This window comes from Cherax quadricarinatus, chromosome 48 (genome assembly GCF_038502225.1).
Source record: "Cherax quadricarinatus isolate ZL_2023a chromosome 48, ASM3850222v1, whole genome shotgun sequence".
Lineage (NCBI taxonomy): Eukaryota > Metazoa > Arthropoda > Malacostraca > Decapoda > Parastacidae > Cherax > Cherax quadricarinatus.
The window spans coordinates 23,404,645-23,432,446 of NC_091339.1; the positions used below are offsets into that span (position 1 = coordinate 23,404,645).

Below are 27,802 nucleotides of genomic sequence, written 5' to 3' on the forward strand. Positions count from 1 at the left end.
CTTCATAATTGGTGATCTGTTAAATTACAAGGCCAAAACAGGCACATACTTAAAGATGAAACTAGAATCTCTCTTACAGTAAAAACGAAGAATATGGCCAAGCTCTTCATACAAAAAATAAAAATGTACTTTTACTAGAATTTTTAAATGATAAAAGTCTCCAGTGAAACACAGGCCTGATTATTAAGACAAGTTATTTTTTTACACAATACATTAATTTACAGAGCAGTTGATAAAATGCCAGATGAGAGACTAGCAGACAAATGTTTTAAATTGGAAGATCATATAAATATACTATACAAGTACAGGTGCGCCTCGACTTATGATGGTTCGACTTACAATATTTTGACTTTACAATGGTGCGAGAGCGATTACTTTGGAGAAAAAAACTAAAGATGTTACCCAGCATGATGAAGACTGCAAGTCTGTAACTTGTATACATTTTTTTACTTTTCAATACTGGTATTTAGTTAGATACAGTAATTATTTGTTTAGTTACTTATTCAATGACACTAGTATTTATTTATTTACTTAGCATATCATGTTCATTTTTGACTTACGATATTTCTGACTTACAATGAGTTCACTGGAATGTAACCCCGTCGTAAGTCAAGAAGCGCCTGTATTTCATGCCAGGGATTTGATAATGAGAGGTTTGAACTGCTTTAATACAGAGCCAGATAAAGCTGAGACACGTACAGTATAGATATGTTAACAACATCCGTCATTGGTGGATCAGTGTATTAGTGTGTACAGTACATACTTGTGATCATGTACCTATGTGGGGGCCTGTATTTCTGAATCTTTGTATATGTGTATGTTCATGTGTGTGCACATGCATATAATGTAGAGTATATACAGTACAGTATGGTACACAATATGAATGCATTATATTTATTTATATATGCCTGTTTACAAGTATATGCACAGTTACAGTATTATGTGCATAATTTAAAAAAGCACAGCAACACAGACAACAAACAAATAGCCACATTTAGGTACGGTACACAGACAACGTTTTCCCAACACAAAACAGATAAACAAAACAATTCAGGGACAAAGAAGATAAAATAATTATGTGGTGTACTGAAATTAAATAAGAATGCAATGATGAACAATGTAATAAGGAAGCCTTAGGAATAATGCATTTGATGCAGAAATGATGGTCTTAATGTTAGGAAAGAAGAAATGATGATAATGTTTAGGGAGATGATAGTGATAGTTGGGTAATCTTTTGGAAGATGTCAGTGGTCAAGTAATGAGATGAAAACAATTATGGTGATGGTGGTTCATTAAAACAGGAAACACAATGATAATGCTAGTGATGAGTCAGCTAAGTTTTAGGAAACAGGGGTTGTTGCTATTTCATACAATGTTGGCATAGTGTAGGGGGATGCAGGGAGGTAAGTTGGTGAGGAGAGTATACAGATAGGCAGGACAAATGGACACCACAATTATACTATATATAAAATAAATACTTCATTATATAGCAAAGACTTTTATCATTTTGACACAATTTTAGAAGCATAGTGAAAATATAATTAACAATACTATGCTTTCTTGTTTCTGCATAGCTCAATATATCTGGTAAACACAGTACATAAAATTTCCACGTCCAATACACTGTAACGTATTTCCTCATTCAGGATACCTAAATAAATCATTACTATGGTACAGTGGAGATGATATTTGAATTATTCCAGTAAGAGCAGCTTTCGAAAATTCAAATGTGGGAAACATAATAAAACATTCAAGAAAAATGTTGTGTGATGATTTTGGCAAATTGAACAAAATAAACACAGGAATGGAGAAAAAAAGACATGTGTTGGACTTGTAAGGGAGGAAAGTGGAAAGGTTTGAGCATGTAGTGATGTACAGTAATACTATACAGCTCAGCACACTTACAGGAAGAAAAAAAGTGTGACCTTATTATGATTCGGCCACGCTAAGTTGTATTACATATAACATTACACCTAGTAGAGTTACGTTTATGATATTTCATTAATGGTAATTTGTTTGTCATACAATTTTTTTAAGAATATACAGTGGAACCTTGATATAAGACCAGCTCCCTACTCGAACAAAGCTCAGCACTCGACCAAACAAATATGACCTGCCAGAACTACTCTGTAAACTCTTTCATGTTTCTTTGCATTTTTTGGTGTTTTTTTGTATTGTATAAATAAGTTACCATGGGGCCTACAATGATTAGTGATAACAGCCAGCCAAACAGAAAATTGGTTGGGAAGAACTTGTTCGATACTCAAATGGAGCGGCACTCGAACAGCCTTCTGGAATGAATTAAGGTCGCATACCGAGGTTCCACTGTACTTCCTATAGTCTGTAGAGTTCATTTTTTTTTTTAAAGGTAGGCAGACAATGGACCCTCTGTTACCAGTGTCTTTATTCCCTCCTCTGTTACCAGTGTCTTTATTCCCTCCTCTGTTACCAGTGTCTTTATTCCCCCCTCTGTTACTAGTGTCTTTATTCCCCCCTCTGTTACTAGTGTCTTTATTCCCCCCTCTGTTACTAGTGTCTTTATTCCCTCCTCTGTTACTAGTGTCTTTATTCCCTCCTCTGTTACTAGTGTCTTTATTGCCTCTCTGGTACCAGTGTCTTTATTCTCTCCTCTTCTGTGTCTTTATTCCCTCCTCTGCTTTGTGTCTTTATTGTCTCTCTGGTACCAGTGCCTTTATTACCCCTCTAAGGAAAGGTAATCAGCACATCTGTTGCATTCTTGTGTATATTCTTGAGCTTTATTGTAAAAGACTAATAGGTATGACTTGCTCTTTATCCACATGTTCTTCAAAGTGAGAACACCACAGCACTAGTGCACATTCCAATTTTGGTATAATGTACATTGTGAACAGATTTTCCAATTTGCCCATAGTTTGCCAATATATTATCATTATTATTATAATATTGGTTGGTACAAAAACTGAAGAGCTCAGTTTGGACTACTAGTGAGCTCAGTTTAACAACAATAGTAGAAAGACCAGGAAACATAGCTGAGAACACACAAGTTCCTGGGATGTTAGGAAATGCATTTTCAGTCTCTGGGTAATGAGTCCACTCAGTGTAGAAGTGGTAAAGGTAGATACACTATACAGTACACAAGTTTCAAGATTGTATGAATGAGCCCAGAAGACTGGGAATCAGTAAAGCCTTGTGATATAAGTTAAGAGGTGAAGCCATGACTCAACCCCTTTTAAGCACAACTAGGTAAGCACACGTGTGGAGAGCCGGCAAAATCCTTAATTTAACCACATTATCATGTCTGCTCGACACCATTGTCCTCCATCGTAGAGGCACTGCTGTGCAGGACAGGGTAATTAGTTGCAATGGAGGAGACCACTAGGCCAGCCAACCAAACATGCCACCATCACATCATCATCCTCCCTCACCAACACTTTTTATTCATCTGCTTTTTATTTTTACCAGCAACTTTTCATCATCCGCTTTTATTTTTACCAGCAAATATCACTTAAGCACTTCTCTGATCTACATCTCTACCTCTTCCGCTCTTATGTTTTCTCCCCCTCATGCATTTTCATTACACTTCCTATACCTTCATATTTCACCACTTATTCTGCCCTTGTTTCACCACAACTGCTATCACCAATACCATTACAACCACCATTACCATCTCTGCTTCCACCCCTATCACTACTAGCCAGCAACACCATCTTCACTGCTACTATCACTATCCCCATTACCAGAATCATCACCATACCAAAACTGTCATCAGCATTACCAAAGTTATCACATATTATCATGAACCTCAGAAGAAACTTAAAGTAAAAATATTCTCAAAACACAGTTATTCCAACTCCAACAATATAAGATAAAAATTATAAGTCAAGAAATTAAAGATTCGAAGAAGACTAAGAGTAACAGATGAACTGAAAATAAAGGGGGAAAAAAAACAAGGATTGTGAAGAAAAATATGCAATATGAAAACATCAAAATAGATACGTATTTATGCCAACATTCTGAAACCAATATTACAAGGTTACCTGAAGATGATTCCAGGATCACCATGGCTCAGGCTTCCTGGTTGATGGCCTGATCAACAAGGCTATTGATGTTAGCCACATGCAGTCCAATAAAGGCAACAGAGCCTGGCTGAGCAGGAATTAATTAAAAACAAAAATGTATCCAGATCCCTCTTACAGACAGCTAAGGGTTTAAGAAATATTTTGCTTATACATGAAGGGAGGGTGTTGAGGAGTCTTGGTCCCTTCACACTTATTGAGTTGTTTCTTAGTGTACTCGCTGCCCCCACGTTTTTCACTGGAGGTATCTTGCACCATCTGCTGAGTCTTTTGTTCTTGTAGAATAATTTCGGTCTGCAGGTTTGATACCAATCCCTCTAGAATTTTCTAGCTAATGTTCCAGGGACTTGAGGCATTTCCAATAATTTAGGTGCTTGAGTGAATTTATACTGGCAGTGAAGGTTCTCTGCATAATCTCCAGTTATGATTTTTGCCTTCCTTAAAAGAGGCTGTTAGAGTTCAGTAATATTTCAGTTTAGAGAGTACATATTGACTCAGAATATTATCATTGGCTTAGCATCTTGTGTTCTGAAAGTTCTAGTTATCCAGCATATTAATTTCCTTGCATGCAACAGCATCACTGCTGTCATCCTTGAACATGAGATCTGATATTACCTTTCCTTACTCCTTTACTTTCCTCTTCTGCTATATTGAGTATTTCTTAGAGTTTTTACCGGATATTCTTTTCTTTTTAATTAAACTATAATACTTTATTTGAGGATAGTGTCCCAGGTTTTAGATGATATGGAGTGTTGGCAATACTGGAGATGTAGTGGGAACAGCAAATTCCAACTGCTTCAATAAGACAAGAAGGAACTCGAAACATCTGTCTTTTTTTTTCACTGAAGATTAAGAACAGGCAAGAGACCAAGGAATATTAATGTCAGATTATCTAACTTTAAGAACACAAGGTAAAGATAACTCAGGCCAGGAAAATAATAGGGTGTATTAAATGACCTTAAAATGAGATGTCATTACACCGATGATACTCTTCAGTGCTCACATCTGACATGTATAAAATTACCCTGTGAGGGCAGGTATGGGAAATCCTATTTCATGAACCAATTAGAGATTTACAATACAGAATAAATGGAAAAAGCATGGCTAGAGAGACTGCATATTATAAAAAAAATACCTGTACAACAAAAATCTTTAAGGTACTTCACGAGACACTAATCCACAAACCAAAAAAACTGGAGACAAAATAATGAGTGAAGCATCATAATGCTGGCCAGTAGTGAAGCTGCTGCTGTTACTAAATTACATTAATGATCTCTCAGAGGAAATGTCTTGTATATTACTCTTTGCTGATGTAAAGCAGACATGAACAAAAAACATGGACAAACAAACTTCAGGGAGGTCTGGGGAGGCTAAACTAGTAGTCAAACAAGAAGCTGCTGGAGTTCAATCTGAACAGTCTAGGGTCAAAAGGATTGAACCTGCTAGTAACAGATATGGAAAAGGACCTCAAAATCAGCATCACGCCACATAAATTGCTATAATTGTGCATAAATAATACCACCTCCCCCCTCCCCATACTTTCTACTATATGGTATACCCACGTACCACTGAGTTCACAACACTCGCCTCCAAATTTACTCCACACCCACCACTTCTGACTATACTATCACAATCAGTACTACTGCTACCACACTTGTAATAATACCTCTGCCATATACTGCATCTTAAGGCACTGTCACCAGTACCTGTTACAGTACCACCATTAGTTACAGCACATCCCTGCCCACCACTCACACCTACCACTACACCACCACCAGCATAAATGACCACACCAACCTAGCATTAAAGGCGGAGCCCTCGGCATAATTCTGGACAGAGCCCTCCTCCACAATGAAGCGCATCCGCTGGAAGAAGGAGGCGGTGACAGCAGGTGGCTGCTTCCTCAGGAGGATGTCGATGGGGTCAACAGAAGTGAGGCACAGTGTGGACTGGTGGCAGGGGGTTGTCGAACAGCACTCGGCATCAGCACAATCTACCAGCCCATCTGGACATACACACACATGTACAGTAATTTGCTATACAGGCATCCTACAACATCTTGCCATGTCACAAAGATGTGAAGGAGGAGCTCCTGGGAAAAGTATGTTGCATTTTACTCCTCCAATTCTTTGTGTGTTTAGCAACTTGTCTCTCATATGTGTTTAGTATTATGGCAAGAAATCAGTTTTAAATGAGGGAGAGAAGATATACAGTATTACAGAAAAAATAACTGTGCATCCTTTCCTGAAGTAATCTGGGCATCGGAATGTAGTACTGCAATGTTATTTACTTTATACAACAGTACTTTTGGTCTACTTTCAATAGGCTGTATTCAATATTCTTGATAATTTCACAGTGTGAAAGTAGAGTATGACAGTAAATACATTATTAATAAAGGCTTTGTTTCACTATGATAACTGAATAGGCAATGTGATACTGAAGTAAAGTCTTCGTTAATTAAAATGTTATCTTTCAGCAAGGTGTATACAAACTTCTCTGACATGGGCCACTTACCTCCATCATTATCCTTGTTATCGTCACAGTCTGTTTCTAGCTTCACAGAGCAGTCATAACCTTCCCAGTCATTCTGACAACGACACATCCACTCCTCCTTCTCCATAACACAGGCTCCATTGCCGGAGCAGTCACTGGGGCAGCCAGCCAGAGTACAGTGGCGGCCGTTCCAACCCGTCATGCAGATGCAAGTGCCATTCTTACACTGCCCGTGCTCCTCACATCTGAAACCACCACACCAATAGTTAGGTAACTCCACAAACAACACTTAAGTAGCCATGATCTAATAAAACAATAAAAACAGAGTACCCTATTCCTTACAATACATGTACATGTTAAATTTCAATTTCAAAGTACGGTATTCCCTACATGTCACCCAAGGGAAAAAATTCTTCCCAGGTAAAAAAATAAAGAATATAAAGGTAACTCCAGAAGGCCAATTGACTTACACAAGGCAGTTCTGATGTATGTTCAACCATTTTCACTTGTACATTTGTAATATTTGTCTTTGAAACTTCCATTATAAATATTTGTCCTTGAAACTTCCATTATAAATATTTGTCCTTGAAACTTCCATTATAAATGAAGACTGGTATACATGTGTGAAGTCATATTTCTGAACTAGTGTTTGCTGCTTTTCACTGGGTTTATTTTATATTTTCTCTCCTATATCTCACATCAGTACTTTGTTATAGGAGTGTAGGTTTGGAATCAGGTACCCCAGTATCTTCTGTGTATATACAGAATTATCATACAATTATATACAGATGTGACTCCCATATCCGTGGGGATATGTTTCAATGTCTACTGCACATACCTGAAACTGTGGATAGTAGCAAACCCTATATATAAGTTGTTTTTCGTTTACATACCTACAATAAAGTTTAACATAAATTATGCACAATAAGTGGAGAAGTAGCACTTTTTCACTAATGGGAAACACTTCACAGCTTCTCTTAGGCTTTGAAGAACTGTCACCATCACTACTTTTGTGCTTTGGGTCCATTATTAAGCAAAATTAAGGGTTATTTTTGGGCCACGGTAAACTGCAGATAACTGAAACAGCGAAAACTGGACTTGAGGATACAGCGGTGCTACTATACACTACTATTGCTACTAATTGCAAGTTTTACTTATCTGGCATGACATAATGTGTATATATATATATATATATATATATATATATATATATATATATATATATATATATATATATATATATATATAATCATTGCAACATGCAGAAACAAGCAGGCATATATAGAGAAAGATTGCAGTTAGCAGGACTCAATCCCACTAACATATGGACAGGTGAGGTTCCTGAGTGACATTCTCATCCACTCAGTCACAAATGCCTCAAAAGCTGGGCAGCCTGGTTTACAAGCCGTTTCTTCCCAGCCTGAGCACACCAATCCATCTCCACGTAAGTGGTTTCTTTTCATGCTCTTAAGAGCGGTACGCGCATCATTACCGTACAGAATGCTACCCAGGCTCGTGAGCTCTCTCGTCTTTCCCATATAGATACTGTTCCTGTCACCCTTGAAAAACATCATTCCCTCAATTCTTGTAGTGGTACCGTTATTCTGCCCCATACCATAGTTCAACAAAATTTCCAGACATGTGGCACCGACATTCTAGAACAGCTGGAACTCCAAGATCTCCCAATCCTCAAGGTAGACACTTACGTTCTTCCTGCCCGTGGGCGGAGACGATACCCTAGCAATGTGGCTCGTTTAACTTTTGACAGCCGAGAACTCCCATCCTCCGTTTATATAGCAGGACATCGGTTACAAGTTCGAAAGGTGATCCCTACACCACAACAGTGTAGAAATTGCTGGCGATTTGGCCATCCAGCGAAATATTGCAGATCTATCGCCGAATGCCCAGTCTGTGGTGCCGATGACCATTCTAATACGTCTTGCAATCGATCTCCCTCTTGCCTTAACTGTCATGAGGCTCACCCTTCGTACTCTCGCCGTTGTCAGGTCTATTTAAACGAGCGGGAAATCCGTTACCTCAAAGAGACAGAAGGTCTCCCTTATGCCATGGCAGTTTCTCATCTCCGCCTCCAAGGGAGACTCCCACGTGTTTCTTATTCCCGTGTTTCAAAACGTCCCCCCACTTCTGGTATCCCATCTTCTACACCCACCTCTGTGGTTACCTCTCCCATAATCACTCCTGTATCTAATCCTTTTGCTGTCCTCGGCTCAGACGTCCCTACTTCAACGCCTCAGTCTAATCTCGCTTCTTCGAGTTCTCTCTTACAAGCCTCAGTATCGACGAGACCTCGTACGACACCTCCTCCCAATCGTCCCTCTACTTCTCAAAAGTCAAAAAAAGGTCCGTTAACACCTCCTACCCATCTTCCACCTCCTCATTTTACCCTCCCTGTCTCTGTCCCTGGTTCTTCCCCTCTCACTGGCTCAGTTACAAGTGCAGAGGTTCACCCTCCTCCTCGTAATGTACCTTCCTCCCCTGTTCCCTCCCAAGTTTCTTCCTCTTCTGCCACCTCCCAGGTTCCTGCCTCTTCTGTCCCCTGCCATGCTTCTCCAGTTCCCTCCACCCTTTCGCCCCCCCCTACCTTGGTACAGTCCAATACAGTTCCAATCTTTACTCATCCTCCCCCTACCATTCCCAATATTGTCTCCCATACGACATCTCTGAATTCCGAAACACTTGAAGCAATCTCTGAATATATTGCAGAGACCAAACCATCAATGGACACTGATCCACCTTCCGCTCTTTCTCTCTCCTCTGCTCCATCTGCGCAACTCCTTTCTTCACAGCGCACCGTTCCTTCGCTGCTTGAACGTTTTCCACTGCCTCCGCATGTGGACTTTTCTAACCCTTCTAGTCCGTAGGAACCCTTACCTGCGGATTTCAAGTATCTTTATCATTGCCAATCATGGCCTATTTACAGTGGAATATACGCGGCCTCAGGGGTAATCGGGGTGAGCTTCAGATGTTACTCTCCCAGTTTGCCCCTGTTGGTGTTTGCTTACAGGAACCAAAATTACACTCTGCTGTTATTTCTCACATCTCAGGCTATAATTTATTGTATTCTTCAGATCCTTTTCCTGATGGGACCTTTAATGAAAGTGCCCTTCTTCTCCGCACTGATATTCCGTACCATCAGCTATTTGTTCATACTTCGCTGCATTACACAGCAGCCCGTATCCACTTACATAGGTGGTATACGCTCTGTTCTTTATATCTCTCTCCTTCTCGGGCATTATCTATTCCGGATTTTGCCTTCCTTGTTTCGTCATTACCGCCACCGATTCTGTTACTTGGTGATTTTAATGCCCACCATTTCCTCTGGGGGGGGTCTCACTGTGATTCCCGTGGAATTCAGTTAGAGGCTTTTCTTGCCACCCACCCCCTCCATGTTTTAAATACAGGTACTCACACCCATTTTGATCCTCGGACTCATACTCTCTCTTGCATCGATCTCTCAGTTTGCTCTTCCTCCGCCGCATTAGACTTCACTTGGTCTGTTCTCCCGGACTTACATGACAGTGATCATTTCCCAATCATTCTTACTTCCCCTTCATATTCGCCACCTCTTCGCACCCCACGCTGGCAATTTAATCGGGCAAATTGGAACCTTTACTCACACCTGACTGTTTTTAAAGAGGTTCCTTCTTCGTCCTCCATCGATGAGCTTTTACACCTCTTCTCGTCCTCCGTTTTCACCGCAGCTTCTCATTCTATACCCCAAACTTCGGGCAGGCATTCTCAGAAATGCGTGCCTTGGTGGTCTCCTGCTTGTGCTCGTGCAGTACGTTTGAAACGCGCTGCATGGGGCAGGTACCGGTACAATAGAACCACAGAGCGACTCCTTGATTTTAAACAGAAGCGTGCGATCGCTCGCCGTGTCATCCGTGACGCTAAACGCACTTGCTGGCGAGATTATGTCTCCACCATCACCTCTGCTTCCTCTATGAGTGCAGTCTGGAAAAAAGTACGAAAACTGAGTGGTAAATATTCTCCTGACCCGGCTCCTGTTCTGCGGGTTGCCGGTGTTGATATAGCAAACCCACTAGATGTTGCCAATGAAATTGGCAATCATCTGGTCCGTATTTCTCAGGGACTCCATCTATGCCCCTCATTTCTTTCCTCAAAGTCTGCCAGAGAGTTAGCACCCTTGGACTTTTCTTCTCTCAGAGAAGAACAGTATAATGTGCCTTTTACACTTCAAGAACTGGAGGCAACACTCTCAGCTTGTCGATCATCGGCAGCTGGGCCCGACGACATTCATATTCGTATGCTACAACATTTACATCAGTCAGCCCTTGCAGTCCTATTACGCCTTTACAATCTTATTTGGTCACAAGGAGTTCTTCCACAGCTGTGGAAATCCGCCATTGTTCTCCCTTTCCGCAAACCAGGCACTACGGGACATGAAACCTCCCACTATCGTCCCATTGCTCTTACCAGTGCAGTTTGCAAAGTAATGGAACGTCTAGTAAATAGACGTTTAGTGTGGTATTTAGAGACACACAACAGTCTCTCCACTCGTCAATATGGCTTTCGTAAGGGACGTTCTACCATAGACCCCTTACTGCGCTTGGATACGTATGTTCGTAATGCCTTTGCGAATAACCACTCAGTTATTGCCATATTTTTTGACCTTGAGAAGGCATATGACACAACTTGGAGGTATAATATTTTAGCCCAAGCCCACTCCTTAGGCCTTCGAGGCAATCTACCATCCTTCCTTAAGAACTTTTTAACTGACAGGCATTTCCGTGTTCGGGTTAATAATGTGCTCTCCCCGGACTTTATCCAAGCTGAAGGTGTCCCCCAGGGATGTGTTCTGAGCACAACACTTTTTCTCCTTGCTATTAATGATTTGGCCTCTAGTCTTCCATCAAATATTTGGTCATCACTCTATGTTGATGACTTCGCTATTGCCTGTGCAGGCGCTGACTGTCACCTCCTTACAGTTTCTCTCCAGCATGCAGTCGACCGTGTTTCCAATTGGGCCACCACACATGGGTTTAAATTTTCCAGCACTAAAACCCACCAAATCACTTTCACTAGACGCTCTGTCATCTCTGATCATCCTTTGTACCTCTATGGCTCCCGTATCCCTGAACGTGATACAGTCAAGTTTCTGGGCCTCCTCTTTGATCGTAGGTTATCCTGGAAACCTCACATTACCTCTCTGAAGGCAACTTGTCACAGCCGGCTGAACCTTCTTAAAACCCTTGCTCATCTTTCGTGGGGAGCTGATCGTCGAACCCTCCTTCACCTACATTCCACCCTTATTTTATCGAAACTTGATTATGGTGACCAGATCTATTCAGCGGCATCTCCTGCTACTCTCTCTAGCCTTAACCCCATTCATCACCAAGGATTACGTTTATGCCTTGGTGCTTTTCGCTCTTCCCCTGTCGAAAGCCTCTATGCAGAAGCGAACGTTCCATCCTTATCCGATCGCCGTGATGCCCATTGCCTGCGCTACTATGTACGCTCTCATGATCTCCGCAATCCTTCCATTTATAGAATGGTCACTGATATTAGTAGACATTCTTTATTTGTTCGCCGCCCCTGCTTACTCCGTCCCTTCTCTCTTCGCCTTCATTCGCTCTTGTCTTCTCTTCAACTACCACCTTTCTATGTACATGTAGCATCTCACTTTTCCCTACCCCCCTGGGAAGTTCCAGCTGTTCGAGTCTGTTCTTTCTCCCTCCCTTGCTCGAAAGCCCAACTGTCTACGGTCGCTTCCCGCTCTCTTTTTCTTGACCACTTTCACTCTCATTCTCATGCCATTGCTGTGTACACAGATGGCTCTAAGTCTTCTGACGGCGTAGGATTCGCAGCAGTGTTTCCGGACAGCGTCGTACAAGGGCATTTACTATCTTCAGCTAGTATTTTTACTGCTGAATTATATGCCATCCTTACAGCACTTATCCGTATTGCATCTATGCCTGTGTCATCATTTGTGGTTGTCTCAGACTCCCTTAGTGCTTTACAGGCTATACAAAAATTTGATACACCTCACCCCTTAGTCCTCCGTATCCAACTTTGGCTACGCCGCATCTTTACTAAGCATAAAGATATTGTTTTTTGTTGGGTCCCTGGTCATGTTGACGTACAGGGCAATGAACAGGCAGACACTGCTGCGCGGTCAGCAGTACATGACCTACCAGTTTCTTATAGAGGTATTCCATGTACGGACTATTTTGCTGTAATATCTTCCCACCTTCACACCCGTTGGCAACAACGTTGGTCTACTATGCTCGGCAACAAACTTCAGTCTATTAAACCGAGTATAGGTTACTGGCCGTCTTCTTATCACCAGTGTCGAGGTTGGGAGACTACTCTCTCCCGTCTTCGCATTGGCCATACTCGTCTTACTCATGGATATCTCATGGAGAGGCGTCTTGCTCCTCTCTGTGAGAATTGCCAAGCTCCATTATCAGTCAGCCACATTCTGTTGGACTGCCCACTTTATCAACGAGCACGCAGAATTTACCTCTGTCGTCGTCTTCGCCCCGCTGCTCTCTCTTTACCTTCCCTTCTCGCTGATGGACCCACCTTTCATCCGGACTCTCTCATTGACTTTTTGACAACGACTGACTTACTTCACAAATTCTGATACTTTCAGCCCTTTCTACTTCAATCTCTTGCTACCCTCTACCCCCGTACTATCCCCTGCCCCGCTGTTTTCTGTAACCTGCTGATCATCCCCCCTCCCTTCTGCCATCCAATTCCCTTGCTTCCTTCCCTACCCTGCAGCGCTGTATAGCCCTTGTGGCTTAGCGCTTCTTTTTGATTATAATAATAATAATAGATCATAAAGGAGGAGATTGAAATAGCTTGAATCCATGCTCGAGTCTCATTGATGTGCCCGAGCTGGGAAGAAACATGCGAGTCTTTCTACTCCTGGAGCCCAACCATGGGCCAGGCTCTTTTAGTGCTATCCTGGTTAACCATGCTGTTGCTGCTGATGGATATGTGGGGCAGCAGGCCTTCAGTAGCAACAGTCTGATTGATCGGGCTAGCACCAGACGAGCCTGGCCATGGCCGGGCTCTGGGAATAGATATTCTCAAAACTCATCAAAGGTAAAGGCTACAAAGCCAACCAAGTTGGGTACTTTAATGTTGAAAGTTTGAAGTTGACCAGATAAAGCGTACTCCAATTATCGCCTCTTATGTGCTAATTTTATTGACAAAAATGTTGGAGTATCATATACTCTTTGGATCACTAAGAAACTGGCTTTCAAGCTGGAAAATTAAACAAACCTTTAAAACTTGTCAAAACATTAATTAAGTCTACGGGAATCACCCACCAAGTGTTGTCTAGTGATCTCATTAGTTTATACATTCACTTGTATACATACTGTAAGTACATGTACATATGTATACATGCACATATGTGTCCATGTATAAGCTTTCAAGAGGAAACTGGACAAGTATCTCCTCTTCAAGGGGGGCTCCTTGGCGTGGTGAAGAGGCTCTTGGTCTGAGGAATTAGCCCTGTCGGTCTTCTTCCTCAGACCGAACCTAATTACCCCCCATTCTCCCCTCCCCTATCCCATCCTCCCCTTTTTCCATTCCTCCTCCTCCTCCCCACCCCTCCCTTTTGCCCTTCCTCTTTTTGGCCTTTGGGATTTCTCCCACAGGCGCGCTAGTTCCTAGGTAGGGGAAAGGACACCGGGGTCCATCCCATTCCGTTGAGGTTCTTGGCGGTGGCGTAGTTTGCCGTGGAATCTGGATTGCCTGGGGATGTCCCGATCCCTCTCCGGTATCCCGGAGTAGCTTTGGGTGTCTTTCGGGCGACGGGTGTATCTCTGGAAGCCACCTTTCGGATTCCGGGGTGGTGGCCGAAGGAGGTATGCTTTGTGGTGGATATCTGGCCGCCCTCTCTTTTGTCCACCGAGGTAGCTCGGCAGATGTGAGGTTGCTATCCCGGATTGCTGGTTTACTGGCATGAAGGGTAGGGTATGGCACGGGTTCCATGCTGCATCTGCGCTACTAGCGGTGCTGAGGTCCTCTTGGGCGCGGAGGGAGATTTCCGGCCCTTTCATTCCTCCTGGGAACTATTCCTCCCCGCTCCCCCCTTTTTTTTATTCTTTTTTTTTATTTTTCTTTTCTTTTCTTTTTTTTTCTTAAAAACAAAAAAGCAAAGGAGTAACCTAACCATGGAGAACCCAATCCATGAACCCACTACCCCTGGGCCCCTTCTTGATACCGCACCCCATTCTGACCCTGCCTTGTGTTTAGACCACTCTTCGGACACTCCTGATGCCCCTGTACCTCTTGCTGGTGCTGTTTCCTCACCCGCTTCAGGTACCGGGGCTTCGACTGACTCCTTCAATTTGTCTGAACTCCGCTCTCCTTTGACTATGCTTCCGGCTTCTCCCTCTACGGTACGGCAATTTTCGAATCGCCCGCCCATTTCACGCCGGACCAACTCCGGTCCTACTCCTAAACGCCAACGTCAATCTCCTGATGATGCTCCTTCGTTACCTTCCCATTCTACTCGGAAAAGACCGACACGTCAAGCACTCCCTCTCCACGCTCAGTTTCGGACCACACAATGGACTAAATTCTTTACTTTAAGACCGACTTCTTCTTCTTCTGCCTACCTTTCTGACCATAGTATTGGCAAAGCGCTCCTGCGTCATGTTGGTAGAGATATTTCATTTCATGCTCTCAAGAGCGGTACGCGCATCGTCACTGTCCAGAATGCTACCCAAGCTCATGATCTTTCTCTCCTTTCGAATATCGATACTACTCCTATCACTATTGAAAAACATCTTTCTCTCAATTCTTGTAGTGGTACTGTCATTCTGCCCCATACCATAGTCCAACAGAATTTCCAGTCATGTGGCAATGACATTTTTGAACAGCTGGAACTCCAGGATCTCCCAATCCTCAAAGTAGACACTTATGTCCTTCCTGCCCGGGGGCGGAGACGTTACCCTTGCAATGTGGCTCGTTTAACTTTTGACATACAGATGACGGGAGTTCTCGGCTATGTCGTGGGACATCGGTTACAAGTTCGAAAGGTGATACCTACACCGCAACAATGTAGAAATTGCTGGCGTTTTGGTCACCCAGCGAAATATTGCAGATCTATGGCCGAATGCCCAGTCTGTGGTGCCAACGACCATTCTAATACATCTTGCAGTCAACCTCCATCTTGCCTTAATTGTAATGAAGCTCACCCTTCGTACTCCCGCCGTTGCCAGGTCTACTTAAATGAACGTGAAATCCGTTGCCTCAAAGAGGCAGAAGGTCTCCCTTATGCTATGGCAGTTACTCATCTCCGCCTCCAAGGGAGACTACCCCGTGTTTCTTATTCTCGTGTTTCCAAACATCCCCCCACTTCTGGGGTCCCATCTTCTGCAGCCTCCTCTGTTGTTACCCCTCCCATAGCCACTCCGGCATCTAATCCTTTTGCTGTCCTTGGCTCTGACGTCCCGACTACAACTCGGTCTGTTCTCACATCTTCGCGTCCTTCCTCACAAGCCCCAGTATCGACAAGACCTCGTACGACACCTAATACCAATCGCCCCTCTACTTCTCAGAAGTCCAAAAAATCCACATTGCTCAAATCTTCTTTGCCCCTTCCTTCCCTTCTTCCACCTCCACACTTTACCTTTCCAGTCTCTGTACCTAGTTCTTCCCCTCTCTCTGGCTCTATTACAAGTGTGGAGATTCACCCTCCTCCTCGTACTATGCCTTCCACCCCCGTCCCCTCCCAAGTTTCTCCCTCTTCTGCCACCTCCCAGGTTTCTGCCTCTTCTGTCCCCCCCCACACTTCATCTCCAGTCCCTTACACTCTTCCCTCCCCCTCTACTTTGGTACAGTCCATTACTGTCCCAATCTTTACTCACCCTCCTCCTTCTATCTCCAATATGGTCTCCCATACATCTTTGAATTCAGAAACACTTGAAGCCATTTCAGAATATATTGCAGAGACTAAACCTTCAATGGACACTGATTCACTTCCTGTTCCTTCTCTTCCCTCTCCTCCATCTTCACAACCCCATTCTTCGCAACGCTCCGTTCCTTCGCTACTTGAACGTCTTCCAATGCCACCACACGTTGACTTTTCTAACCCCTCTAGTCCGTAGGTGCCTTTACCTACAGATTCCTGGTATTTTCTTCATCGCCAATCATGGCCTATTTACAGTGGAATATCCGCGGCCTCAGGGGTAATCGGGGTGAGCTTCAGATGTTGCTTTCCAGGTTTTCCCCTGTTGGTGCTTGCTTACAAGAACCAAAATTACACTCGGCTGTCTTCCAACCTATCTCAGGCTATAATTTATTGTATTCTTCGGATCCTTTCTCAGATGGGACCTTTAATGAAAGTGCCCTTCTTCTACGCAATGATATTCTGTACTGTCAACTATTTGTCCATACCTCGCTGCATTACACTGCAGCCCGTATCCACTTGAATAAGTGGTTTACAATATGTTCTTTATATCTCTCTCCTTCTCGAGCATTTTCTATCCCAGACTTTGCCTTTCTTGTTTCATCCTTACCACCACCACTTCTGTTACTTGGTGATTTTAATGCCCACCATTTCCTCTGGGGGGGGGTCTCATTGTGACTCACGTGGCATCCAGTTGGAGGCTTTTCTCGCCTCTTGCCCCCTCCATGTTTTAAATACGGGTACTCCCACCCATTTTGATCCTCGTACTCGTACTCTCTCTTGCATCGATCTATCAGTCTGCTCTTCCTCCACTGCACTAGACTTCACCTGGTCTGTTCTACCGGACTTACATGACAGTGATCATTTTCCGATCATTCTTACTTCTCCTTCCTATTCACCACCTTTCCGTAGCCCTCGCTGGCAATTTGATCGGGCAAATTGGGATCTTTACTCACACCTCACTGCTTTTAGTGAGGTTCCTTCTTCATCCTCCATTGATGAGCTCCTACACATCTTCTCGACGTCAGTTTATACCGCAGCTTCTCATTCTATACCCCAAACCTCAGGCAGGCATTCTCAGAAGTGCGTGCCTTGGTGGTCTCCTGCTTGTGCTCGTGCAGTACGTTTGAAACGTGCTGCATGGGGCAGGTACCGGTACAATAGAACCGCTGAGAGACTTCTTGATTTTAAGCAGAAGCGTGCGATCGCTCGCCGTGTCATCCGTGAAGCTAAACGCACTTGTTGGCGAGACTATGTTTCCACCATCACCTCTGCTTCTTCTATGAGTGCAGTCTGGAAAAAAGTGAGGAAATTGAGTGGTAAATACTCTCCTGACCCGGCTCCTGTTCTACGGGTCGCTGGTGTTGATGTAGCAAACCCTCTCGACGTTGCCATTGAACTTGGCACACATCTGGTCCGTATTTCCCGAGGGCTCCATCTATGCCCCTCGTTTCTTTCCTCAAAGTCTGCCAGAGAGTTAGTACCCTTGGACTTTTCTTCTCTCAGAGAAGAACAGTATAATGTGCCTTTTACACTTCAAGAACTGGAGGCAACGCTCTCAGCTTGCCGATCATCGGCAGCTGGGCCTGACGACATTCATATTCGTATGTTACAACATTTACATCGGTCAGCCCTTGTAGTCCTCTTACACCTCTTCAATCTTATTTGGGCACAAGGAGTTCTTCCCCAGCTGTGGAAATCTGCCATTGTTCTCCCTTTCCGCAAACCGGGTACTACAGGACATGATGCCTCCCACTATCGTCCCATAGCTCTTACTAGTGCAGTTTGCAAAGTGATGGAACGTCTCGTAAATCGACGTTTAATGTGGTATTTAGAGACACACAACAGTCTCTCCGCTAGTCAATATGGCTTTCGTAAGGGTCGTTCTACCATAGACCCCTTACTACGCTTGGATACGTATGTTCGTAATGCCTTTGCGAATAATCACTCGGTTATTGCCATATTTTTTGACCTTGAGAAGGCATATGACACAACTTGGAGGTATAATATTTTGGCCCAGGCCCATTCCTTAGGCCTCCGAGGCAATCTACCATCCTTCCTTAAGAACTTTTTAACTGACAGACATTTCCGTGTTCGAGTCAATAATGTTCTTTCCCCGGACTTCGTCCAAGCTGAAGGTGTCCCTCAGGGATGTGTTCTAAGCACAACACTTTTTCTCCTTGCTATAAATGATTTGGCCTCTGTTCTTCCACCCAATATTTGGTCATCACTCTATGTTGATGACTTCGCTATTGCTTGTGCAGGCGCTGACTGTCATCTTATTGCAGTTTCTCTCCAGCATGCGGTCGACCGTGTTTCCACTTGGGCCACCACGCATGGGTTTAAATTTTCAAGTACCAAAACTCACCAAATTACTTTCACTAGACGCTCTGTTATCTCCGATCATCCTTTGTATCTCTATGGCTCCCGTATCCCCGAACGTGATACAGTCAGGTTTCTAGGCCTTCTCTTTGACTGTAGGTTATCCTGGAAACCTCACATTACCTCTCTGAAGGCAACTTGTCACAGCCGGCTAAACCTTCTTAAAACCCTTGCTCATCTTTCCTGGGGAGCTGATCGTCGAACTCTGCTTCGCCTACATTCAGCCCTCGTTTTATCGAAACTCGATTATGGTGACCAGATTTATTCCGCGGCCTCTCCTGCTACTCTCTCTAGCCTTAACTCTATCCATCACCAAGGATTACGTTTGTGCCTTGGTGCTTTTCGCTCTTCCCCTGTTGAGAGCCTCTATACAGAAGCGAATGTTCCATCCTTGTCTGATCGCCGTGATGCCCATTGCCTTCGCTACTATGTACGCTCTCACGATCTACACAATCCTTCCATTTATAGAATGGTCACCGATATTAGTAGACATTCTTTATTCGTTCGCCGCCCCTGTTTGCTCCGTCCCTTTTCTCTTCGCCTACATTCACTCTTGTCTTCACTTCAGTTACCACCTTTATATGTTCATGTAGCATCTCACTTTTCCCTACCCCCCTGGGAAGTTCCAGCTGTTCGGGTCTGTTCTTTCTCACTCCCTTGCTCGAAAGCTCAACTGCCTACGGTGGCTTCCCGCTCTCTTTTTCTTGATCACTTCCACTCCCATTCTCATGCCACCGCTGTGTACACAGATGGCTCTAAGTCTTCAGACGGCGTCGGATTCGCAGCAGTGTTTCCGGACAGCGTCGTGCGGGGGCATTTACTATCTTCAGCTAGCATTTTTACTGCTGAACTGTATGCCATTCTTGCAGCACTTATTCGTATCGCATCTATGCCTGTGTCATCATTTGTAGTAGTCTCAGACTCCCTTAGTGCTCTACAGGCTATACGAAAATTTGATACATCTCATCCCCTAGTTCTCCGTATCCAACTTTGGCTACGCCATATCTCTACCAAACATAAAGATATTGTTTTTTTGTTGGGTCCCTGGTCATGTCGACGTACAGGGCAATGAACAGGCAGACACTGCTGCGCGGTCAGCAGTACATGACCTACCAATTTCCTATCGAGATGTTCCATTTCTGGACTATTTTGCTGCAATAGCTACCCACCTTCGCACCCGTTGGCAACAACGTTGGTCAACTCTGCTCGGTAACAAACTTCATTCTATTAAACCGTGCATAGGTTACTGGCCATCTTCTTGTCATCAGTGCTGAGGTTGGGAGACCACTCCCGCCTTCGCATTGGCCACACTCGTCTTACTCATGGGTATCTCATGGAGAGGCACCCTGTTCCTCTCTGTGAGCAGTGTCAAGTTCCAGTATCGATTAGCCACATTCTGTTAGACTGCCCTCTCTATCAACGAGCACGCAGAATTTACCTCCAACGTCGTCTTCATTCTACTACTCTCTCTTTACCTTCCCTTCTTGCTGATGGACCCTCCTTTAATCCTGACTCTCTCATTGACTTCTTGACAACGACTGATTTACTCCACAAACTCTGATGATACTTTTCGCACTCCCCTCAGCCCTTTCTAGTTCAGTCTCTTGCTGCCCTTTACCCTTTCACCATCCACTACCCGGCTGTTATCCGTAACCTATTACTCATCCATCTCCCTTTTGCCACCTGATGCCCTCGCTTCCTTCCTGCCCTGCAGCGCTGTATAGTCCTTGTGGCTTAGCGCTTCTTTTTTGATTATAATAATAATAATGGACAAGTATCTTCACCAGGCGCCAGATCAACCAGGTTGTGATGGATATGTGGGGGAGCGCCTGGTTGACCAGGCAAGCACCAGACGAGCCTGGCCCATGGCCGGGTTCAGAGTAGAGAAGCTCTCGAAACTCTTCAAAGGTATACGAACATATACTGTATACATACATCGATACATGAATACATAAGCACACACGACATACAAGTGAGTATATACACACGACCACACTGGCGGCAGCACCAAACTCAGGCTCGGGGGTTTCATCCCCCCGAAACTCCCTCAAGCCCCAAAAAAAAAAATAGTATCGCTATTTCAAAACAAGTCTCCTAGCCTCCTTTCAACCAGACAGCCACTAAAAAAATACAGAAATTCTGGCACCGCCCTTGAACCATATACACACAAAGACGCATGCATGCATACATACATACATACATACGCACGTGCGCACATGCACTCGCGCATGCGCGCGCACACACACACACACACACACACACACACACACACACGTAGTCACATAAGGGATCTCGAGATGGTTACAATATACAAAATCCTTTAGTCTCAGAATGGTTGAAAAGTAGAATGACTTGGATGAGGCAATGATGGAGGTAAACTCAACATTCAGTTTTAAGAGTCTAGAAGTCAGTGATGCCGATCAAACTGGTCTGTGGGGCCAGAAGCTGGGTCTCAACCCGTGCAAATACAACTCGGTCTACCTGGAATCTACTTAGAGGTTCTGGAAGTCAATGCCCCCGCAGCCCAGTCCTCGCTCAGACCTCTTGGCGAATCAGGGCCTGATCAACGAGGCTGTTACTGCTGGCCACACGCAATCCAACGTATGAACCACAGCCCGGCTGATCGGGCACTGACTTTAGGTATCTATCCAGTTCCCTCTTGAAGACAGCCAGGGATCTCTTGGTAATTCCCCTTATGTATGATGGGAGGCTGTTGAACAGTCTTAGGACTCGGACACTTATTGTGTTCTCTTAGTGTACTAATGGCACCTCTACTTTTCATTGGGGGTATGTTGCACCATCTGCCAAGCCTTTTGCTTTTGTAGGAGTGATTTCTGTGTGCAGATTTGGAACCAGTCTCTAGGATTTTCCAGGTGTAGATTATGATGTATCTTTTTTGTCTGCATTCCAGGGAGTACAGGTCAAGGGACTTCAAACGTTCCCAGAAATTAAGGTGAGTGTCTGAACTAATACGCACAATGAAGGTTCTCTGTACATTCTCTAGATCTGCAATTTCTCTTGCCTTAAATGGGGCTGTTAATGTACAGCAGTACATTATCACTGGCATGACATCCTTTGTTTTGAAAGTTCTCATCATTTTCCTCGGTGAGAACATACACAAGTGCAAGTATCAATGTACATGGATATGGATACAAAAAGAATATATACGTAAGCATGCATACATACATGCGCACGCACATTCCTACATATTTTTATATTTGAGGCATTTGATTTTATGATCACTCTACGATATTTGTTGTACGTGCATGAGGTAGAGGGGACTGAGCTTATGAGATATATGGATACTTTATTTTCGGTTTAGCTACCGAATTACATTTAGCTACGTAACTGATCAATCTACCTTCTACATAACTCTACGATTCATCACATCATTGAATTCACTCGCTTTACCTCCTAGGTGTGTGTGTGTGTATGCGCTCATTTTGTACCTTTTGTACGATTTCATAAAACCCTACGTAAAGTGAAGCGTTGTCCTAATGAAAGCTTGTTCTGCAATACGTAAAGTTGCTTCACAAAATAAATATATTTTATACATTGCTGGTGTGGGAGACTGGCGGGGTGATCCCCCTCCTCTTCCTCCCTCACTGCGTCTTGCTCAGGAAGCTTATCAAAGAAAGGGATAGCGGGCCCGCTCAGCTGAGGACCAACTCAAAAGGCAGATCCCTGGATGAGGCAACCCAACAACACTATTGCATTCTTCCAAGCAGCGAGGCTAGCCAGATTTCTAATTTCCGTTTTCGTATCTTGCAATACAGGGAAAACTTTTAGTGGCATAAATTTGATTGGGTCCCTTCCCGTGGGCCGGGTTAAATTGACCGAGCTTGTTGCAGGACAGAGAAAGTGGGAGTTTTCTCCTGGAATTTATCTGTTGGGGAAAATGCGTTCTGGCTCCGAAGACGATTGAAAATACAGATTTTTTAATCAGTTAAGTGTACGGGAGACGGACGGGATGCAGATGACCCTACGGCAGACATGAAGCTGAGGAATCAGTTGCAAAAGAGGAAGTAAAAAACAAGAACGTGAATCTGACTCCAGTATTCACTGTTGCAAACTCAAAATATGAGCCATTGGGATATCAGAGTATTTCTTTTTGTCTCAGGGTGGTTGAAAGGTGGAATGATCTACATTAACTAGTGGAAGCACTCTCCGTTCACAGCTTGAAGAGTAGGTATGAGAGAGTCCGGGAGGTCAAAATCAGGTAGCTGCGTCAAACCAAGAGGCGGGATGTGCTGTCTCAACCCCAGTACACACCACCAGACCCACACGAGTCTCTTAGTCAAGCCTCGCACCATGACCCGATAGCATCTATATCCATCACCATAATAGCTGAGAAGGGAGCCATTTTAACTTTGTTTTAATACTTTTGTTCCACCTCTTACGGAAGTATGTTATTCAGATGAGCGCTCTCCATGAACACCTGATACTTTTCTATGGCCTGGGAAACTCTTAGAAAACAGTCGAGTGATAGTGATATTGTTCTAAAGAAACTTGTTTCTTTAGACTAGCTCTGAGGAGAAAATTTCACAGGCTCGGCCATCGTTGCTTCGGTCACAAGGAAGAGGGAACAGAGACAGGAGGCAGAAGGGTGAATATGTGGTAAAAAGCTGAGGAAGGCCAAGGTCTGAGGGACCAACATGGAGAGCTGAGGAAGGTCGATGTACAAAAGATCCAAGAATAACCTTATCAGACTACACAAATGAGAGAGATGGGGCCCCAGGAACCTCTTGGTAGGGTGACTTGTCATACTGATCTGATAACCCTATATCCCTACACAAATAACCCGCAAATACAAGAGAGGAGCTTACGACGACGTTTCGGTCCGACTTGGACCACTAACGAAAAGTTTAAATTTAACTGCGGAAGCGATGCTTATAATTTTTGCTGTTCTTAAACACTCTTGCTCCTGTTAAGTTTAAATCCGAGTATGGCTTCAATAATGCCTGCTCTATTTCCTTGATTATAGCTTACAATGCTGGATGGTATGCCACATTGTTGATAAGTATGAAGACATAAGTTGCAAAGCAAGCTTTAATTGTGACAACTTTTACCATTGTGTAGCTTTATCATGACTTGATAAAGCTCTACACGTTTTGCCTCTGTCTTGAGACTGCCACTGCTGTGTGACAATCTTTTTTTACCTCCCTTTATTATAATCCTTTTCCAGTGTGGCATGTAAGCCTGCTTTCATCACTTTCTACCATTCACACACTGGGGTCGTGAGTGGGTGTAATGGGAGGGACGGGTGAGTGTGTGGGAGGGCCAGTGATAGATAGCATGTCCCCCACAGGATTGACAGGTCCACCCTTCTCCCAGGGCCCTGATTAATGGCCCAGTCCTCCACGTCCTCGCTCAAGCTGCCACCCACCAAGTTGCACCACTAATGAAGCCTCGGAGGAACCCTCAAGCACTAGTAGAATGAGGATAGTGAGGATCACCAGAGAGGGTTAGAAGGTGGAGGGCGATTGTAAGAGAGGATTGGTTGAGTGAAGGAACGATGGGTGGAGCGTAGTGGAGGAAGAGTGGGTGGATCCAGGGAAGTGGAGGGAGGGAGAGGGAGGGAGGGATGGCCCTCCACCCAACACGCTGATTAATGAGCTCCCAGCACATCCTATTGGAAAAGTTGGGCTTAAGAGAATCAGTTAGGAGGTGAACTTTCCAACACGGGGAAATCTTTTTAACGTGTTTTATGCGTTAGTCTAAAGGTTGCTGCTGAAACTCATGGGCTGCACTACCACAACCACCACCACCACCATTATCCAGGCTCCACAACCACCATTATCCAGGCTCCACAACAACCACCGCCATCCAAGCTCCACTACCACTATCCAGGCTCCAACCCCTCCTAGGCTCCGTTATCACCATTTCCGGGTTTCACAATCTACCCGAGGTTCTAGCACTCCAGGCCATACTATCACCCCTTCCCCTTAGACACTAATAAAACAACGTACACACACCTTCCCCACCACCCACAGCAATACCACACCACCACTACCATCAACCACACTACCCCCTACCCCCACCACCACCTGAACCTAACACCCGAACTTGACACATCACAAATGCCATCAATTATTTGACATAAAAATTTGGAGACATGGCATGACCCGAAATAAATTGGTGTTCCTCGCAATTTTTACCACAGGAAACTCTGATCTGTCACATTTGTGTGTGGCCACATTAATATGAGAGTGATATCTGTCAATTTATTAGATAGGTATAATATATTATTTATATAGCACAGACTACTTGTTTACAATATATATATATATATATATATATATATATATATATATATATATATATATATTATGAGAAACTTCCCTCATTTCTTCTGTTCTTACTCTTGCAACATTGCATAGCTCCTGATGACGCACGAGATATGTGAAAGTACTCGAGCTGAAGATTTCCATCCCCCGTGGCTTGTCTTGCATATATTACTGTCCCCTTTCCATGCAGCCTTCAATACCTTCCTATATGTCCTAAACCTTCCGGAAAGTTTAAGGAATCACCTTTGAAGTACCGAGACGGTCTTGATAGGCAAGGAAAGGTCAAATAAATGGCAAATATCCTTACGTAACATCCTTACAAACTAACGTAACGTTGTTACCAGCAGTGATGTATCCACACGTCGTTAACTATTATGAAAATAACTATTTCAAATTAATGTACAAACATACACAATAATATGAAAGCCCACAGTATGCACAGCATTTTGTGTTTATTCGCCAAGTTCACGTACACCAGAGGATTGAAAACGCTACAAATGTTCGGATGCATATAATAAGTTTTTTTTTGTGGTTGGCTTCATGGGAAATAAAACATGACAAATACCTCGTCAAAGCAAAGGTAAATATTTCACCTGTAGTTTTCACATACTCGGTCGACGGATAAATGTGTTTAGTAAACAACTGTGTGCAGCCCTGTAGCAAACAGCACTTTACACAACCACACTACACACACCAGGTCAAGAGTTTATCGAGAAGTGCCTTTGACAACTAGTAATTACTATTACTACTGCTAGCCCCTCATCGAAGGTGTCTGCTTCTCGGTTACACATTGCAGCGCCGCACGGTGCGGATGTGACCATGAACAAGCCCGTGTGACATGGATAAATTACCGTCATTACAGGAAACTTTTAAAACTGAAGAAATAGGATTTTTGTAATTGCCAGATGTTCCATTTATGGGAGTATCACCAGATGGAATTGTTACTTGAGATTGTTGGGGGCAGTGGGATTGTCGAAATTAAATTCCCATCTGTTGTGTCTTAAAAACAAAAGACAATAGATAACCATTATTGTTGTTATTTAAATACCTAAAGATTCACAGCTACATACTCGAATAAAAAAAATCTATCTTCAATAAGACCGATTTCCGATCTGATGATATCTCGTGAAAACACGTTAGTTCTATCATCACCAGGCCACCTATCCGTCCCCCGTTAGGTCTATCACCAACAGTTAGCAAACTGCAGCCACTGACTTATTCAACTTTCCCTTCTTTAAATTCACCCCAATGAAAAATGGTGGCAAATAGTAGCGGCCATGATTGATATGGGTTCTTAACTCAGGTTTGATAAATGCCAGAACTGCCTCTACTATCTTATAATGTGGCATCCAGCTCTCACGCCGGAGTTGCCAGTTTTATTCGCGTCACTCGATAAACCTTTGTAAAAAAAAAAAAAAGTTTTAGCTGTTGTATTGAGAGAATTATATACACACCAACAAAACAATTTCAAATGAAAACGAAAACTAAAAACGTGTCAAATAAATAAAATTAGCGACAATATTAATAATGTAGTTAATATGAATTCCCGTTTTCCCTCATTTTTTAAAGCCATAATAACAATAGTCGGAATCACAGGAGCTTCGGGGGATTGTAAAAGTAGATTTTTTTTTTAATGTACAACTGCTTTTGTGATTATTTTGAATAAATGGATGTATTTAGGTCGCTGCTCGATCAGAGGTTATCCCATAAGCCCAGCCCTCTCTACCTTACCTGGTGTTCCGGGGGTCAACGCCCCCGCGGCCCGGTCCATGACCAGACCTTAATTACATTAGACAGCATAATTTAACCTTTTATCCAGTTCAGAAACTATAATTTTGTTTTAAGTTAACTTTGATACGTTAATCACTAATTTGATCTTGTTTATTCTCCATCGCGTAAGGTGTTTTTGAAATTTTATGATCAATGTTTTGGTTATTTATTGTTGAAGAAGCACGTGATAATACATAGGTGTTATGCATAGATGTTTACTGTGGTGCATGCAGTAACAAAATTAATGACATATACGCATAAAAATAAGAGACTTCCAATCATGCAAACATATTTACATCAATAATATCGCCTGTTTGCGAACTGTTAAGCATTACATCGCAGTTTTTTATTTTTTTCCTTGTGTTGAGTATGGCTCTCCCGCACCAGTGTCCAGCAGTAGTCCACCATGAAACTGGTCGTCTGGTTTCCCTGAGCGCTCTCTCCTCCGTTATGTCTTGGCGAAATCGTTTACTGTGGGTTCTGTTTCACAGGAACTGTACGTGTTGCAGCAAAACTTCAGATTTAAATCCAGCGTCCCAACAATTAGAAACAAATGATTTCAACCGTGAACTATAACCTTTGTTGGCCAGAGTTAACAGAGAAATGTATCCTTGTATAAGCACAGCCCCCTCTACCTTTGAAGGCTTTTCAGATTTACCCAACTCGTGCGGCCCGGCTGGGTCAGGCTTGTCTGATACTTGCTTGATAAATTAGGCTGTTACTGTCGGCGGTCCACTGGCCCCACATATACATAACAGCCTGGTTGATTTAGCACTTGGTGGAAGTACATGCCCAATTTCCCGTTGAGAACTTCTACACTTGTTCCGGCAATGCTTATATCTTGTGGTATTGTGTTAAACAGTCTGGGTCTAAAGATATTGATACAATGTTCTCTCATT

At 43.4% G+C, this 27,802-nt stretch overlaps 1 protein-coding gene across 5 annotated transcripts in view; it reads right to left on the reverse strand.

Annotated features, from left to right (window-relative positions):
- The window catches only part of LOC128696087 (teneurin-m-like), a 395,373-nt gene that overhangs the window by 18,509 nt on the left and 349,062 nt on the right, over window positions 1-27,802 (reverse strand). For all 5 annotated transcript variants that reach the window (XM_070094985.1, XM_070094987.1, XM_070094986.1 and 2 more), the window contains 2 exons: window positions 6,570-6,793; window positions 5,853-6,060 (listed from right to left, as the gene is read on the reverse strand). In XM_070094985.1, coding sequence (XP_069951086.1) covers window positions 5,853-6,060; window positions 6,570-6,793 — 432 coding nt within the window. The remainder of the gene's footprint in view (window positions 1-5,852; window positions 6,061-6,569; window positions 6,794-27,802) is intronic.